The 14942-nt window shown below is 35.3% G+C and overlaps 3 protein-coding genes across 5 annotated transcripts; all 3 read left to right on the top strand.

Annotated features, from left to right (window-relative positions):
* Positions 1-19: 19 nt before the first annotated feature.
* LOC9329769 (protein ABHD17B) lies at positions 20-3039 on the top strand. 3 transcript variants are annotated; one of them, XM_021014860.1, is made up of 5 exons: positions 20-566; positions 1309-1345; positions 1598-1801; positions 2104-2151; positions 2239-3039. In XM_021014860.1, exons 1-5 carry the CDS (start codon positions 238-240, stop codon positions 2875-2877), a joined length of 1257 nt encoding a protein of 418 aa, XP_020870519.1. In that variant the 5' UTR covers positions 20-237; the 3' UTR covers positions 2878-3039. The 3 variants fall into 3 exon arrangements, with proteins under 3 accessions (XP_020870519.1, XP_020870518.1, XP_020870520.1); XM_021014859.1 differs by having other exon boundaries at positions 1598-1834; XM_021014861.1 differs by having other exon boundaries at positions 488-566; positions 1309-1340; positions 1598-1834.
* A 5218-nt stretch (positions 3040-8257) lies between these two features.
* LOC9329768 (putative cellulose synthase-like protein D6) lies at positions 8258-12112 on the top strand. The gene is made up of 4 exons (XM_021015355.1): positions 8258-8543; positions 8681-9075; positions 9200-10028; positions 10104-12112. Exons 2-4 carry the CDS (start codon positions 8714-8716, stop codon positions 11859-11861), a joined length of 2949 nt encoding a protein of 982 aa, XP_020871014.1. The 5' UTR covers positions 8258-8543; positions 8681-8713; the 3' UTR covers positions 11862-12112.
* Positions 12113-12779: 667 nt separating this feature from the next.
* LOC9329767 (putative F-box protein At5g42430) lies at positions 12780-14412 on the top strand. The gene has a single exon (XM_002893660.2). The coding sequence runs from the start codon at positions 12825-12827 to the stop codon at positions 14226-14228; it is 1404 nt and encodes a 467-aa protein (XP_002893706.2). The 5' UTR covers positions 12780-12824; the 3' UTR covers positions 14229-14412.
* The last annotated feature ends 530 nt before the right edge of the window (positions 14413-14942 follow it).

The raw sequence follows: 14942 nt of genomic DNA, 5'->3' as shown, positions 1-14942 counted from the left end.
TCTCTTTCTCACATAACCAGTGGCCAATCTCTCTCTCTCTCTGCTTCTCTTTAATCTCTCCGTTAATCTTCCTCTTGTAGTATTTTCATTTTCATTTCTTTACTCTTTTTTATTTCATATCTCTCTGTTCCTCTTCAGTCTCTCTGTACCCTTCTCCCTCCTCCTCTGTCTCCCTCTCTCTAGCGGCGGACTGATGCACACAGCTTTGTATTCTCCGCCGTAACTAACTTACCTAATATGGGGTGCATGTTCTCTCACCTCGCCGCCAAATTCGCCTTCTTCCCACCTTCTCCTCCCACTTACCACCTCACCAAAACACCCGACGGCAAACTCTCCGCCGTCTCCTCCGCTTCCTCCTCCTCCTCAACTTTTCCCTCCGCCGGAGACCCATCTCTCGACGTAAAAGTAGTGAAAACAAGACGCGGCAACAAAGTCACAGCTTTTTACCTGAGAAACCCTAACGCAAGACTCACACTTCTCTACTCACATGGAAATGCTGCAGATTTGGGACAACTCTTCGATCTCTTTGTTCAACTCAAAGTCAATCTCCGAGTCAATCTCATGGGGTCTCTCTCTCTCTTTCTCTTTCTCAGATGTTCATAACTCCTAATACGTCGTCGTTTCGTATTTAGCAATTATAATTATTGAGAAGTTCTTGTTAATGTTTATGTTTTTAATGCTTATTAGGATTTGTATAGACAGTTTTATCCATAACTATAATTAAATTAAGTAGATTTTAGCTAAGTAATAATTAATCATGTTTTTTCCCTAGTTTTTGTTGTTTTTTCTATGATTTTAGATTTGTTACAAAAAATGTCTTTTTTTTTTTTTGCTTAAAGGTTCACATTTTTTTACTCATTGAATATTTTTTTATGTCTTTATGTTTCTTGAGAAAGCTCACGCTTTTGGGAAATGGGTTCTTCTTGTCTCGTTGCCCAAAAAGCTCAGATTTGGTGATATTTCCGACAAATTTTCTTTTTCCTTTTTTTATGTGTAAAATTTGCATGGTTTTAGTAAAATGTTTGGTGATTTTTTTTTGTTTAGTGTCGTTTTAGTTTCTTAAATTTGACCTTTTGTTTACCCCAAAATTTCAATTCGAAAATTCTCACCTACCACCATTCAATTTGTATTTACTCTTTTATAACGTTAGATTTAAATCTGAACATAGGTAGGTGATAATATAAGGTGTTACCTTTCATTGTAATAATCAATATAGGTCAGTCGATTTATGAGGGTTCATTTATAGTTTTGCTGCTTGAGTTTTGATTTTTTTTTTTGTTTTTTGGTTATTTTTGTTTTGATTTTCAGGTATGATTATTCAGGCTATGGAGCTTCTACTGGTAAGGTGTGTCAAAATGCGTCTCCTCTAGTTAAATGCTTAATAGATTTAAGCCCAACTCAATTTGTATTGCAAATGTTACCTAGAAATCTTTTCCTAGGTTGTTGGAATGTTCTGTATCTATCTCATAGTCATATAGTCTAGGAATGTCCCATGATTTGATTGATCAGGCGATATCTTGAGTTTTTAGGTTGATCAGATTGAATATTTTCTCTGGTTTTCATTTGACTAACTGTGGTTTATAATTTGCGTTTGTAGCCAAGTGAGTACGATACATATGCGGATATAGAGGCGGTTTATGAGTGTTTGCAGACGGATTATGGGGTCGGCCAAGAAGATTTGATCTTGTATGGTCAATCTGTTGGCAGCGGACCGACGCTGCACCTTGCCTCTAAGCTTCCCCGGCTTAGAGGTGTGGTTCTTCATAGTGGCATTCTCTCTGGTCTTCGGGTTCTATGTCATGTCAAGTTCAAGTTTTGTTGTGACATTTATTCGGTAAGAATACCCTTCACTGCTTTTTGTCTTTGTCGATTTAAGTGCTTAGTGTTCCCGATTTAGGGAGTGAGAATGACCATATCATGCAAATCTAGTTAAATAAGAACAGTTTCTTTTGGAGCCGCGTTTTACTTGTCGATAGATATTAGAAGTGGCTATGGCTAATGTGGAAGCTTACTGGTTTAGAAGTGGCTATGGCTAATGTGGAAGCTAAGCGGTCTTGGGGTTCTAACACTATCCTCTTACTGATTCTTGCTGTTTAATCGCAGAACGTAAACAAGATCAAGAAGGTGAAATGCCCAGTTCTTGTCATTCATGTAAGTCAACTGTAACATGTCCATATCATTCGGCCTCGACCCTATTTGCATCCGTAAAAGTTTACTGATCGTACTATTGTTACGCAGGGAACAGAAGATGATGTGGTGAATTGGTTACACGGAAACAGGCTTTGGAAAATGGCGAAGGAACCGTATGAACCGCTCTGGATTAAAGGCGGTGGACATTGCAACCTTGAGATATATCCGGACTACATTAGACATCTCTACCGGTTTATACAAGACATGGAAAATACAACCACTAAGTCTCGTCTCAAAAAGATTTGGCAAGAAATCCGTCGGCGAGATGAATCCACAGGATGTTGTAGTTCCGGACTGTGCAGACCTAGCTGCAGTTGTCCCAAACCTCGGTGTCCCAAACCTCGGTGTCCCAAACCTAGCTGCAGTTGTGATTGCGGTTGCAGCAAATGCGGTTGTTTCAAGTGTTCATGTCCGTCGTTGAAGGGATGTTTCTCTTGCTACAAGAAACCGAGCTGTTTTAGTAGATGTTGCTGTCCCAAGTTCAAATGCAGCAGCTGCTTTGGGAAGCCAGAATGTCCGAAATGCTCTTGTTGGAAATGTTTAAAATGCCCCGAGACCGAGTGTTGTTGGAGTAGTTGTTGCTGTCCCGGTTGTTTTAGCTGGTTGTGTTGCTGCGGCGGAGGGAGGAGGAAAGAGGGGGAGAGGAGAGGAACAGGAACTACTACGGTGGCTAAGAGTGAAGGGTAATATTGGTATTTTGATATTTTTGTATAGATTTTGTTCAAAAGATTTGGTAAAACATTAGGAGATTCATTGGAAGAGACTGAGATTTGAGGCGAAAAGTTCATCTATCATTCCAAGAATCTATACAATATGAAAAAAATATTAAATCTTGAATCTTGAACCAAATCAAGTTTAATGTGGCTCAAGGATCTCGAGCTCAAATATCGATTAGTTGTTTAATTGTGTTAACTATTCGGATTACGGATATTTAGCTACCTTTAATGTTAATGCAAATGGTTTTACTTTTACATAACACTCTACTAACTACTCAGCTTGAACTGCTGAATTGGGCCGTAGTTATGCTAAGATTCTAAAGTTGGCCCAAATCAATCTGATCCACTACTGTAGTACAGTATATTAGTGAGTGATTTACTTACACAAACTTTTCCGTGAAGATTTGTTTTTAAAAAATTTCTTAAATGATTGTTTTGAAAAAACATAAAACATGAAGAATAGTTGTATTGTATGGTTAAGAGTCTGAATGAATCATTACCCTTTTTAAATTTGCATTGATGAAAAATATTTTAGAAAACCTTGATATCATTGAATTTTTTGTTTAGTGTTTTTTTTAATATAAAATGTTAAATTTATTGTTTTGTTTGATTTGAATCTCAATGCGGTCCTTAGCCTTTTTGACTTGACCATACGGTCCATACCAAACAATATATTCGACGTGTATATATTTCTATAGTTATACTCCAAGACTTAAACTGTAAGAATTCTCATCTAAATTTAGAGACTTAAATGCTATACAGGACGGTCTGAGAAAACGGGAGCCAAATACAAAACATAAATAAGGGGCCTATTAATATAATTATATATTTAATCTTTTGTATTATTATATAAATTTTATATTAATTTAAAATTATTTTATATTAATTTAAAGTTATTTTAGTTAACAAAATGTATTAAAAATTGAATTTCTATTTTAGATTTTATAGAATCCACACTATAATCTACCATTTCAAGTAACACATTGCACTTCGTCAATGAAGGCGAACCCTGCTTAAATTTAAAACAAATTTATGCACCAAAATTTCAAAGCCTTTTCTAAGTTTAAGAGCATTGAGATTCAAAACACATCTAACCTTTGAACCAACAAAAAAAAAAACCCTCTAAGAACTCAGCTAAACTTTATATTAAAACAAGGGATCATACGTACTCCATATAAAATGCTTATTAATTTGATATGTACATAGTACATTCCGTGAAACAATTGTACAATTAGGAAGAACTAGTTAGAAGCTATCTCGAGAAAAGTTCATGCGAATGGCACTTCACTTTTTTTTTTTCTGGTTAATTAAAAAAAAGGACTTAGTTTTTTAAAGATTAAAAAATGCCTAGTTGGCCTTATCCATACTATGTTTTGGACCACATTTCGTGCAAGATTTGTTTCGTCTTATTAGCTTGTTTGGTTTGGTATGGCCCATTACAAGTTATAATAATTAATAACTAAACATAAAGAATTAAAAACATACAAAGACCAAATGAAAAACTGTTTGTTTCTCTTGAAATTTTTAGTTAAAACGAAAATTTCTCAACAGTCTTTTGTTTAGTATAATTTTTGATTAACAAGTAAGGTTCTGATAAGCATACTAATCTTTTGACTCGTTAAAATTAAACGTTCTATCTCGTTGAGAAAATATACCAATACAACTGTTTACAAATTCAAAAGAAGAAATATCCAAGTGTTTATAATTTCAAAGTCAAACCTAACATGTATATCCTTTTCGAGAAATAAGTATGAAATGTAAAATATTTTTTCCATTTAAGTGACACTCTTTTATTATTTGCTTCTACCAAACCATATACTTTTCAATTTTCCTTTGTATGACTAAAAATATATTTTGAAAAATCAAATGGGAACTTAACAAAATAAACTGTTCAAAGTATTTGCTTATAACAGTTGTATTGTATTAGATTCTATACTTTGTAAACTCTTGGTGAAATGAAAGTATTTGATTTGCCTTAAAAGAAAAAGAAAAAAACTGTTTCAAGTTTTTAACGAATTGATGCATGCCTACTGCATTAACTAATTAATAACTAACTAGATTTTAACCCGCAGTACACCGCAGAATAATTTAATTTTAAAATTAGTATAAAAATATTTTGTAAATTGTATCTCCTTATAAAATATTTATTTATATTATAGTTTATTATTATTATTAAGTAACGGTATACCACGAGTTCACGAGACAATTATTAATATACGGAGGATTTAACCCGTATTAAAGCGGTATATAAATATTGATTCAAATTCGTCCGCCATATAAATCTTTTCCGAAATATAACATGTTCCGTAATTTCTTAACCCGTCCCCTGATTTGTTTTTATTTTAAAATTTAATGATTATTTATTATATATAAAAGTTTACAAATCATATCATCCTCTAAGACCACGGGACATTATACCACGGGACAATTTTTGATTTTATACAATCTTTTCTAAATGAGACTGATTTAATATGTCTAATATTTGTGGTATTAAAAAAAAGGATTTAATCCGTATTGAAGCAGCGGATTAATGATATTTTAATCTTTTTATTATGGTTGATTCAAAAACCCGTCCCGCCAAATCCGTCCGGCAAAAAAAACTCATTTATTTTATTAATGTTCTTATTTATGATATGATTCTGAATCATTGTCTAAATATTTTAATCGATGTAGAACGTTGAACACACATTTTCGTCAATTGGATAATATATGTCCGTTTTAAAAATTTCGAATCACAGTATATGCAGAAAAAAAATTGATTTTTTTTTTACTTTATGTATTATATGATGATTCAAAACAGTTAAAAACAAATCAAACAAAAATGATAGGAGAATCAGAATTATAAATCTTAATTAAATCTTTTAAATATCAAAATTATTAAATATGGAATATCCGGTGTATGAGTTGGGTTAAATATAACCCGACCCAACAAATTTTTTGTGAAGGAAATTTAAAAACGGGTCGGGTATCCGATATACCTGGAAGCATTTTTACCCACCCGTCACCAAAGTGTCGCAAAAATACTAGTATAGATACATATAATAAATATTTGGTTTTAGTGATACATTTTTAATAAATACATATAATAAATATTTTCAAGGTGTAATTAAAAGGGTTATAAAAATTATATACTCGTCAAAATATATAGTTCAAAAAAAGTAAAAATTAGTGCGTCATACTTAGCTTTTGGCAGAAAAAAAGACGTTACTCCCTCCGTTTCGTTTTAGTTGTCGTTTAAGGTTTTTTCACACAAATTAAGAAAACATTAAATTTTCTGTTTTACTCTTTATTAATATATTTTATAAAAAATTTCATTGGCCAAAACATTAAAACTGTAGGGATAAAACTGGAATTTTCACCAAACATTTGCATTGAAAACCTAAAACGACAATTATTATAAAACAAAATTTAAATCCCAAAACGACAACTAAACTGAAACGGAGGGAGTACAAACTTTTAGTGATACATTTTTCCGTCAATTAATTAGTACAAGGGAGGATTTAGCATAAACTTAAATTTGTGGGTCAACTATTTGAATACACCATAAACTCGAGGGTTAGGTGAATAAATTTAATTCATTATGCATATGAATTCTCTCAAAAAGGGGTTTTAGCGTTATGGGGATATGGAAAATGATAAAATGGGAAAGCTAATCCATTAAGGTTAGTGAATTTCATTTTAAACATTCTTTACTTCTTACTTTTAATTCTGAGTAGATGGATTCACTGAATCAAAACAACCAAAGTGAAGTTGATGCTATAGAGTCTATAAGAATCGAAAGCAATTCAGAGATGATGATACGGAGTCTATAGAATCAGAACAACTTTTTTTTTTTGTGCACCAATCAAAACAACTAGTTTTGATAACTTTTGAAAGATATGAATTTTTCGCTTGTGAATTGCGAATCCTATATCTAGAATCCTAGATAAAGAATACAGACGAAAAAGTTCCAAATTTTTTTGGAAAGATCACAAGAGAAAAGGTGTGTTGATGGATGAGATTGATGGATGATCTTTTGACCATGGAGGATACTCACTAGAGTAAGAAAATGAAGATGGAAGACTATGTGATAAGAATGTTCGACAGTTTATGCATCTCACGTAGATTAATAAAGAGATTTGTTCTTGAATGCGTTCTTCCTCTTCGATATTAAGAACAAATACGCTTTGGTTCGCGACGAATATATTTTAAAAATAAATAAAAATAAAGAAAATAACAAATTTATCGATTAACGAGTAAAACTTATTACACTTTTATAAAGACTGAAAAGATTTTCGAAAATGTGGATAAAGATCTTTTAGAGGTATTACGTTTAGCGGAAAATGAGGCACAATCATAGCAGTTAGGTCAAGTCGAGCTTCATGCTGAAAACCATGGTTCATTGGATTTGGAAAAGCAATCTCGAGTGAGGCATATTGTCACAAGATACTACATATTCCGGATATCGTTGCTTCGTATAGATGATGGTTCTATAAATCTTCAAATAGAGATCCACCAACCATGAGAGCTGCCAACCTCCGTAGAAGTCTCACTCCATTACATGCAGAAGTCGAAGTTCTTCTCTGGGCGATGAACTGCATGATTGGTGTCGACAACCAAGATTTAATTTTTTTTACAAACTGTTCAGAACTGGTGAAGATGATGTCTTCCCCAACCGAATGGCCTATATTTTCAATGTATTTGGAGGAATTTCAGAACGACAAGGAAGAATTCTCAAGTTTTTATTTATCTCTGATTTCTTATTGTGCAAATGTTAAAGTGGATAATCTGCTACGAAAAGTTTGTACCGAACCGTGTTTTATCACAGTAAACAAGATTCCTCATGACTCTCTTAAAACTTATAAAAAAAACTTAGTATGTTGATTGTTCAATTATTATCTTCTTTATTGATAAAGTTACTTTGACTATAGTGTTGTTTATTTACATGTGTAGAAAAATATTTTGAAGTCTTATTTAACTAAAATATAATTAAAATACTTTTCAAACAATATATTGAATAATTTATTACAATTTAGAAAAGGATCTATATAATTAAATTTTCAACGAAAAAAACAATACAAAATTGATTAATTATGTAAATTTAAATTCAATGTTTTATTTAATTACAAAATTACGCCCAATTAGCTTTAATTGTCTCCATATTTAGTCCTAATCTTTCCCCTTTCCGAGTCAGCGACTGGACAAGATCATGAATCAGCAATAAAAGTTACCAAATTCCGAAAATACCCTCTATAATTATTCGAATTCCCCATTTCTACCACCCCTTGTTGTACACACTTCTTCGTCTCTTGCTGCAGCATTAATAGCTGTTCAACACATTTTAATTAATACTAATTTCACAAATTATATTTACGATTAAGGAAACAAAATCTCCTCTAACACCAATTTGTTGACCATTTAATATGATTTTGTAGAAAACCTCAATCACATTAAACCCATAACCATACACAACACTCCAATTCATAAAGTTTTCGAATTTAATCAAAATCTTCAAAATTTCCCAGAGAATCTGCTTCTGGGCTTCGTTTTGTTCTAAAGAAATTTCTGAATTTTGCGTTTATGGTAAATGGCAAAAAAACAGAGCAGAAAGTAACATTTTGAAAATCTCATCACTGATTCTGATTTTGATTAAAAAGGGTAAGAGTTTCTTTTGGATTTGATTCCCAATTAATTTTTTCACACAAATTTTTTCATTAAAAATCGAAACTTTGATCCTCAAAATAATCTTTTTTACTCAAGTGCCGTTTTTTTTTTGCTCCGTCTCATTTCTCCAGATTCCGGCGACGGAAAAGTAGAGATTTATTAAAATGATGTACGGAGAATCTCCTATAAGACTTCCCAGAATCAGCCACGTGTCAAATTCCGGCAGTGATTTCGGATGCAGCTCCGATCACACCAGTTACATCGTCCATATCCCTCCGACGCCGGACAACAATCCGGCGCAGGTTTCAATCGTTCTCCGGGAATTCGATTTCAATCCGGCCTCGGTTCTGGTTCCATCCGCTCCCGGGGACATCGATTCCGGTTCATCTAGAAAAGACAACGAACCGGATCTAACCGATGTGAGAATCAGTGAAGAAGAAGAAGAAGATGATACCTTGCTTTACAAGATATCTCATCCTCTAACTCGTATCGTCAAAATCTCTCCGATCATCATCGCTCTTTATCGGTAATAATAATATTATATCTTTAAAAATCTCTGTCGTGTCAGTTACAAACACTTTGATGTGACATAAAACATGATCTTTTAAGGATGTTTTCGAACATTGATTTTGGTTTTTTTTTTATTACAGGATTCTGATAGTTGTTCGAGTAGTATCTCTTGTTCTGTTTCTCTTCTGGAGAATCAGAAACCCAAACAATAAAGCAATATGGTTATGGTTACTCTCTGTAATCTGTGAAATCTGGTTTGCTTTCTCTTGGTTACTCGACCAAATCCCTAAGTTGTTTCCTGTTAACCACGCAACCGATATTGAAGCCTTAAAGGCGACATTCGAATCACCAGACCCGAATAACCTGACCGTGAAATCAGATCTTCCGGGAATTGATGTGTTTGTTTCAACGGCTGATGCAGAGAAGGAGCCTCCATTAGTCACAGCCAATACAATTCTTTCGATTTTATCGGTTGATTATCCTGTTGAGAAGCTCTCTTGTTATATCTCAGATGATGGCGGATCGCTTGTTACATTTGAAGCAATGGCTGAAGCGGCTAGCTTTGCCAAAATATGGGTTCCGTTTTGCAGGAAACATAGGATCGAGCCGAGGAATCCGGAGAGTTACTTTGGTTTGAAGAGGGATCCTTATAAGGATAAGGTGAGACATGATTTTGTTCGAGAGCGACGGTATGTGAAACGAGGTTATGAGGAGTTTAAAGTTCGGGTTAACGCGCTGCCTCATTCGATTAGAAGGAGATCAGATGCGTATAATAGCAAAGAAGAGATTAAAGCTTTAGAGAAATGGAAGCATTGGAAGGTGAAAGTTGAAGAGGATCAAGTTAAGGAACCAAGGCCTGCTTTAGTAGCTCCTAAAGCTACTTGGATGAGTGATGGAACTCATTGGCCCGGTACTTGGGCTGTCCCTTGTCCGCACCATTCGAGAGGCGATCACGTTAGTATTATACAGGTAATTTATACGCACGGTTTGATCTCCAATTGATTCGTTATAGTGTTTGTGTTTGACTCTGTGATTTATTTGTAGGTGTTGCTTGATCCTCCCGGAGATGAACCGGTTGAAGGGAAAGGCGGTGAGGGGCGCGCGCTGGATTTTGAAGGAGTAGACATGCGATTACCTATGCTTGTTTACGTGAGCCGTGAGAAACGGCCTGGTTATGACCATAATAAGAAGGCAGGAGCTATGAACGCTTTGGTTCGAGCCTCGGCTATAATGTCAAATGGACCGTTCATCTTGAACTTGGATTGTGACCACTATGTCTATAACTCTAGAGCTTTTAGAGATGGGATCTGTTTCATGATGGACCATGACGGCGACCATGTTTCCTATGTTCAGTTTCCGCAGAGGTTTGAAGGAATTGATCCGTCTGACCGCTATGCTAACAACAATACTGTTTTTTTCGACATTAATCTGCGGGCTCTCGATGGGATCCAAGGTCCGATGTATGTTGGGACGGGGTGTCTCTTCCGTCGAACCGCACTTTACGGTTTCAACCCGCCTGATGTTTTTGTGGTGGAGGAGGTACAGTCTGGTTGCTGCGACTGCTGTTTCCCACGGATCAAGAAACGCAGTCGTGCAACCGTAGCTTCTGAACCAGAGCACTACATTGACGATGAGGATGAAGATCGCTTTGATATTGGTTTGATTCGGAAGCAATTCGGTAGCTCGAGTATGCTAGTGAGTTCGGTAAAGGTCGCAGAGTTTCAAGGTAGGCCACTAGCTACAGTTTACTCAAGCCGGCGTGGACGCCCTCCTGGCTCTTTGACTGGAAGCCGCGAACCGCTTGATTTCGCGACTGTAAACGAGGCTGTTAACGTGATCTCATGCTGGTACGAAGACAAGACGGAATGGGGATTCAACGTTGGATGGATATATGGTTCCGTAACTGAAGACGTAGTGACCGGTTTTCGAATGCATGAAAAAGGATGGAGATCATTCTACTGCGTAACAGAGCCAGACGCATTCCGCGGAACCGCACCGATAAACCTAACTGATCGGCTCCACCAGGTTCTACGATGGGCCACAGGATCAGTAGAGATCTTCTTCTCCCGAAACAACGCCATATTCGCCGGTCCAAAACTCAAATTGCTCCAGAGGATCGCTTACCTCAACGTCGGAATCTACCCATTCACAAGCATTTTCATCTTAACCTACTGCTTCCTCCCGCCGTTATCTCTCTTCTCCGGTCACTTCGTTGTTGAAACCCTCACCGGATCATTCCTCATTTACCTTTTGATAATCACATTGTCTCTCTGTGGATTAGCTGTTCTTGAAGTCAAATGGTCAGGTATCTCATTAGAAGAATGGTGGAGAAACGAGCAGTTCTGGTTAATAGGCGGCACGAGCGCACATTTAGTCGCGGTACTTCAAGGTATACTCAAAGTTATCGCCGGAATCGAAATCTCATTCACCTTGACTGCAAAATCTTCAACAGGAGGAGATGACGAAGACGACGAGTTCGCTGATCTTTATCTCTTTAAATGGACTGCTCTGATGATTCCACCGTTAACAATCATAATCTTGAACATCGTAGCGATACTTTTCGCGGTTTGTAGGACGGTTTTCAGCGAGAATCCACAGTGGAGTAATCTTCTTGGAGGGACATTCTTTGCCAGTTGGGTTTTGCTTCATATGTATCCGTTTGCGAAAGGTTTGATGGGAAGAGGAGGAAGAACACCGACAATTGTGTATGTTTGGTCAGGACTTATCGCTATTTGCTTATCTCTTCTCTATATTACCATTAAGAATTCGGAGATTGATGGAGGATGGTTTATGTTGGCTTAGAAGCATCCCATAGGTAGGAGAATGTAAATATATGTTATAGCTAGTGCTGGTGGGAACTCAAACAGAGTGGTGATATAAGAAACATAGCATTCATTTAAAAATTAACAGACATTACCATTGTTGTTTCTTTTTATGTTGATTTTGGTTTCATCTATTAAGATTTGGTTTTGGATGGTTTTATTTGTTAAGACTTAAGATTGTAGTTCTTGTTTTGTTCGATTTTTATGATCAAATTTTGAATTTGTTTGTTAGATGGTCACAAAGCCCAATCGAGAGGTGTTTCTTACTCAAGTTTTGACGTCAAAACTTCCCATCAAACTAATTAACATTTAACAAAGCTTATAGTGATGGATTTTTTTTTTTTTTCTTTTTTTTTTTTTTTTTTTTTTCGGCAAATCAAATATATTGATATCATAAAAGTTTACAAGATACAGAATAGATACAAAACAACCATTGTACGCAAATATAGGAAATTGAAACAATTTCGATGAAAGAGTGGAGAGTAACTCTGCTATCAAAAGCCTTACGGGCTAACAGTGATGGATTAAACTTGTATTTTATCCATAAAAAATATTGTGTCTCGACCATTTTTGGTTTTAAAATTTTAATTTTCATATCAAGTTCTAATTAGTCAATTTTTTCTCTTCTGAAAAAGAGATATTCGTGAGCTTCATTTTTCTCTCTTTAATTTGACTTTTCAAATAATTTTTCTGTAAAACTTCTCTAAATTAAATTGGAAATAAATAATTGCATGTTAAAAAAATGGAAACTAAATAAACAATGTAAAATTACTAATGCTGACAAAAAATAATAATGTAAATTTACTAATTAAATGGGGAAGAAAAGATAAGGTTGAAGATGAAACCTTATTTAACCTTATTTAAGCGTGTAAATCAATTCGAACACGCTTGCTTATAACACAAGCCAACGATTTTCCAAGGCAATAAACGTTCTTCGAAAGCTATGAAAAGAGGAGAAAATTTGGAATCCATCCCAACTGATCTCATTATGGAGATTTTCTCGAGATTGCCGGCAAAGTCAGTCGCTAGGTTTCGTACCCTTTCGAAGCTATGGGGGTCCATGCTTTACCGTCCATATTTCACCGAGTTGTTCTTGACCAAGTCCTCCACTCGTCCACGTCTCTTATTTACGGTCGAACGAGGCAATGAGTGGCTCGTCTTCTCGTCCCCTCAGCCTCAGAATCGATATGATAAGTCGTCTCATGTAGTAGCTGCAACTTTTCATATGAAGTTCCTCGGAAACATAAACAGCTATGTTTGTTCTGGTGGTTTGATCTATATTTCTAATATGTGGATCTCAGAAAAGGTCGTGCAAGTGATATGTAACCCTATCACGGGAAAGTATGCGATCTTACCTAACCTGATCAGAAACTCGACAATGAGCTTTTTTGGGTTTGATCCGATTGACAGCCAATACAAAGTGTTGATCAGGAAACATATAGCTTATAATGATCACTATATTTTGACATTAGGAACTGGAAAAATGAGGTGGAGGAAGATCCAATGTCCCTTAATCCATGGTTTTAGTTGTGAAGGGATATGCATCAATGGGGTTTTGTATTACTTAGCTTACAAATTTGATATAACGTCTGATGATAAAACTCACTTGCTAGTTTGCTTTGATGTTAGGTCTGAAAAAGTCAAGTTTGTTGATGCAAACTGCGTTTTTGATGATTGGTCTACTACATTGATAAACTATAAGGGTAAATTCGGTGTTATTAATTGGAAGTATGATGATGCTTATGCCATTGAGTTGAGTATGTGGGTTCTAGAGGATGAGAAACATGAATGGTCAAAATATGTCTACACTTTTCCGGAGATTAATAAAGCCCATGATCTCGACCTTAGACTTGATGGAGTGACTGCTGCAGGTGAAATTGTATTTTCAAGGTGGAAATCTACATGTAAACCGTTTTATGTTTTATACTACAATCCCGGAAGGAACACTCTCCAAAACGTTGAAATCCAAGGTTTTGGAGATATTCATGAAGCGTCTCGGCCTCATTGCAGTGTTTATACCACTGTAGATTATGTAGAGGATCTTAGTGTTAACGATGCAAAACAACTCAATTCAAGCATCTATGCTCCATCTCTGAAGAACAAGCGTAGCCTAAATATCATTATGAAAAGGCCAAAACCACAACATTGGGAAGAAGTAAGAGAAAGGGACAAGGATAAGAGGTATGATGATGGTGTGAGTAGAGAGATACACAAAGAGAGAAGAAATGAAAGAGACAATAGGGAAGATGAAGAAAGAAGAATAAGAAGAAGAAGACGCCGCTATGAGCGGAGAGATAGAGACGATCATTGGAGTGATAAACAATATAAGAAGAGAATGGAAAGGTGAAAGCAATGGGGCATTTCATCTATGCGCTCATGTCCTTTAGTTGGATAGACAGAAATTTTGGAGAGAATCGTATGTACCTTCTTATAAAAAAATATTCAGCTCAATAATATCTTCCCCCACGGTAATGAATACAAAAATCAGTTGTAGAGTTTATATAGACAGAGAGCTCTGTTTTTGGGCGCCATTCTGCATAAAAATAGGAGTACATATATTAGAGTGTGATTATAAATAAACCCTAATTTTAAATTAGGAGTATGATTTATGATTTTAATTTTTTTTTCTTTCTATAAATAAACCCTAAACCTAAACCTATATCCTACATATATTAGAGTGTGATTTTAATTCATATATCTCTCTCAAGAAAGACATACAATACAACCAACCATCACAAAACTGAAATTCTATATTTTATTGACGTGAACATCTTTTTTTTTTTTTTTTTTTTTTTCGTCGAACACTATTTTATTAAGTTATCGGATGGAGGCTTTCCTCTATAGAGAGTCAATCCGGAGTCGATGTACTTACATGGAAGAATAAAGAACCTCGTGCTCTTGCTTTTTTTTTGCTAGACAATCGGCGCAAACATTGTTACTACGCGGAATAAACCTAATATAAAACAAAGGGAAAGAGAGCTTCAAAAGTTTAAAATGTTGTAATTCTACTGCAAACGTAGGTCATTCAGATGGATAATCTAAAATATAAATTAGTTCAGAA

The sequence above is a fragment of the Arabidopsis lyrata genome, assembly GCF_000004255.2.
Source record: "Arabidopsis lyrata subsp. lyrata unplaced genomic scaffold ARALYscaffold_1, whole genome shotgun sequence".
Classification (NCBI taxonomy): Eukaryota; Viridiplantae; Streptophyta; class Magnoliopsida; order Brassicales; family Brassicaceae; genus Arabidopsis; species Arabidopsis lyrata.
The sequence above is the reverse complement of the archived record's forward strand: the minus strand, read 5'-3'. Positions and strand labels throughout refer to the sequence as shown.

Coding starts and splice junctions, on each gene's coding strand:
- LOC9329769 (XM_021014859.1), top strand. CDS start 238: ATGGGGTGCATGTTCTCTCACCTCGCCGCCAAATTCGCCTTCTTCCCA. Junction 1,835..2,103: donor TTTGTTGTGACATTTATTCG/GTAAGAATACCC, acceptor GTTTAATCGCAG/AACGTAAACAAGATCAAGAA. Junction 2,152..2,238: donor GCCCAGTTCTTGTCATTCAT/GTAAGTCAACTG, acceptor ATTGTTACGCAG/GGAACAGAAGATGATGTGGT.
- LOC9329768 (XM_021015355.1), top strand. CDS start 8,714: ATGATGTACGGAGAATCTCCTATAAGACTTCCCAGAATCAGCCACGTG. Junction 9,076..9,199: donor ATCATCATCGCTCTTTATCG/GTAATAATAATA, acceptor TTTTTATTACAG/GATTCTGATAGTTGTTCGAG. Junction 10,029..10,103: donor ATCACGTTAGTATTATACAG/GTAATTTATACG, acceptor ATTTATTTGTAG/GTGTTGCTTGATCCTCCCGG.
- LOC9329767 (XM_002893660.2), top strand. CDS start 12,825: ATGAAAAGAGGAGAAAATTTGGAATCCATCCCAACTGATCTCATTATG.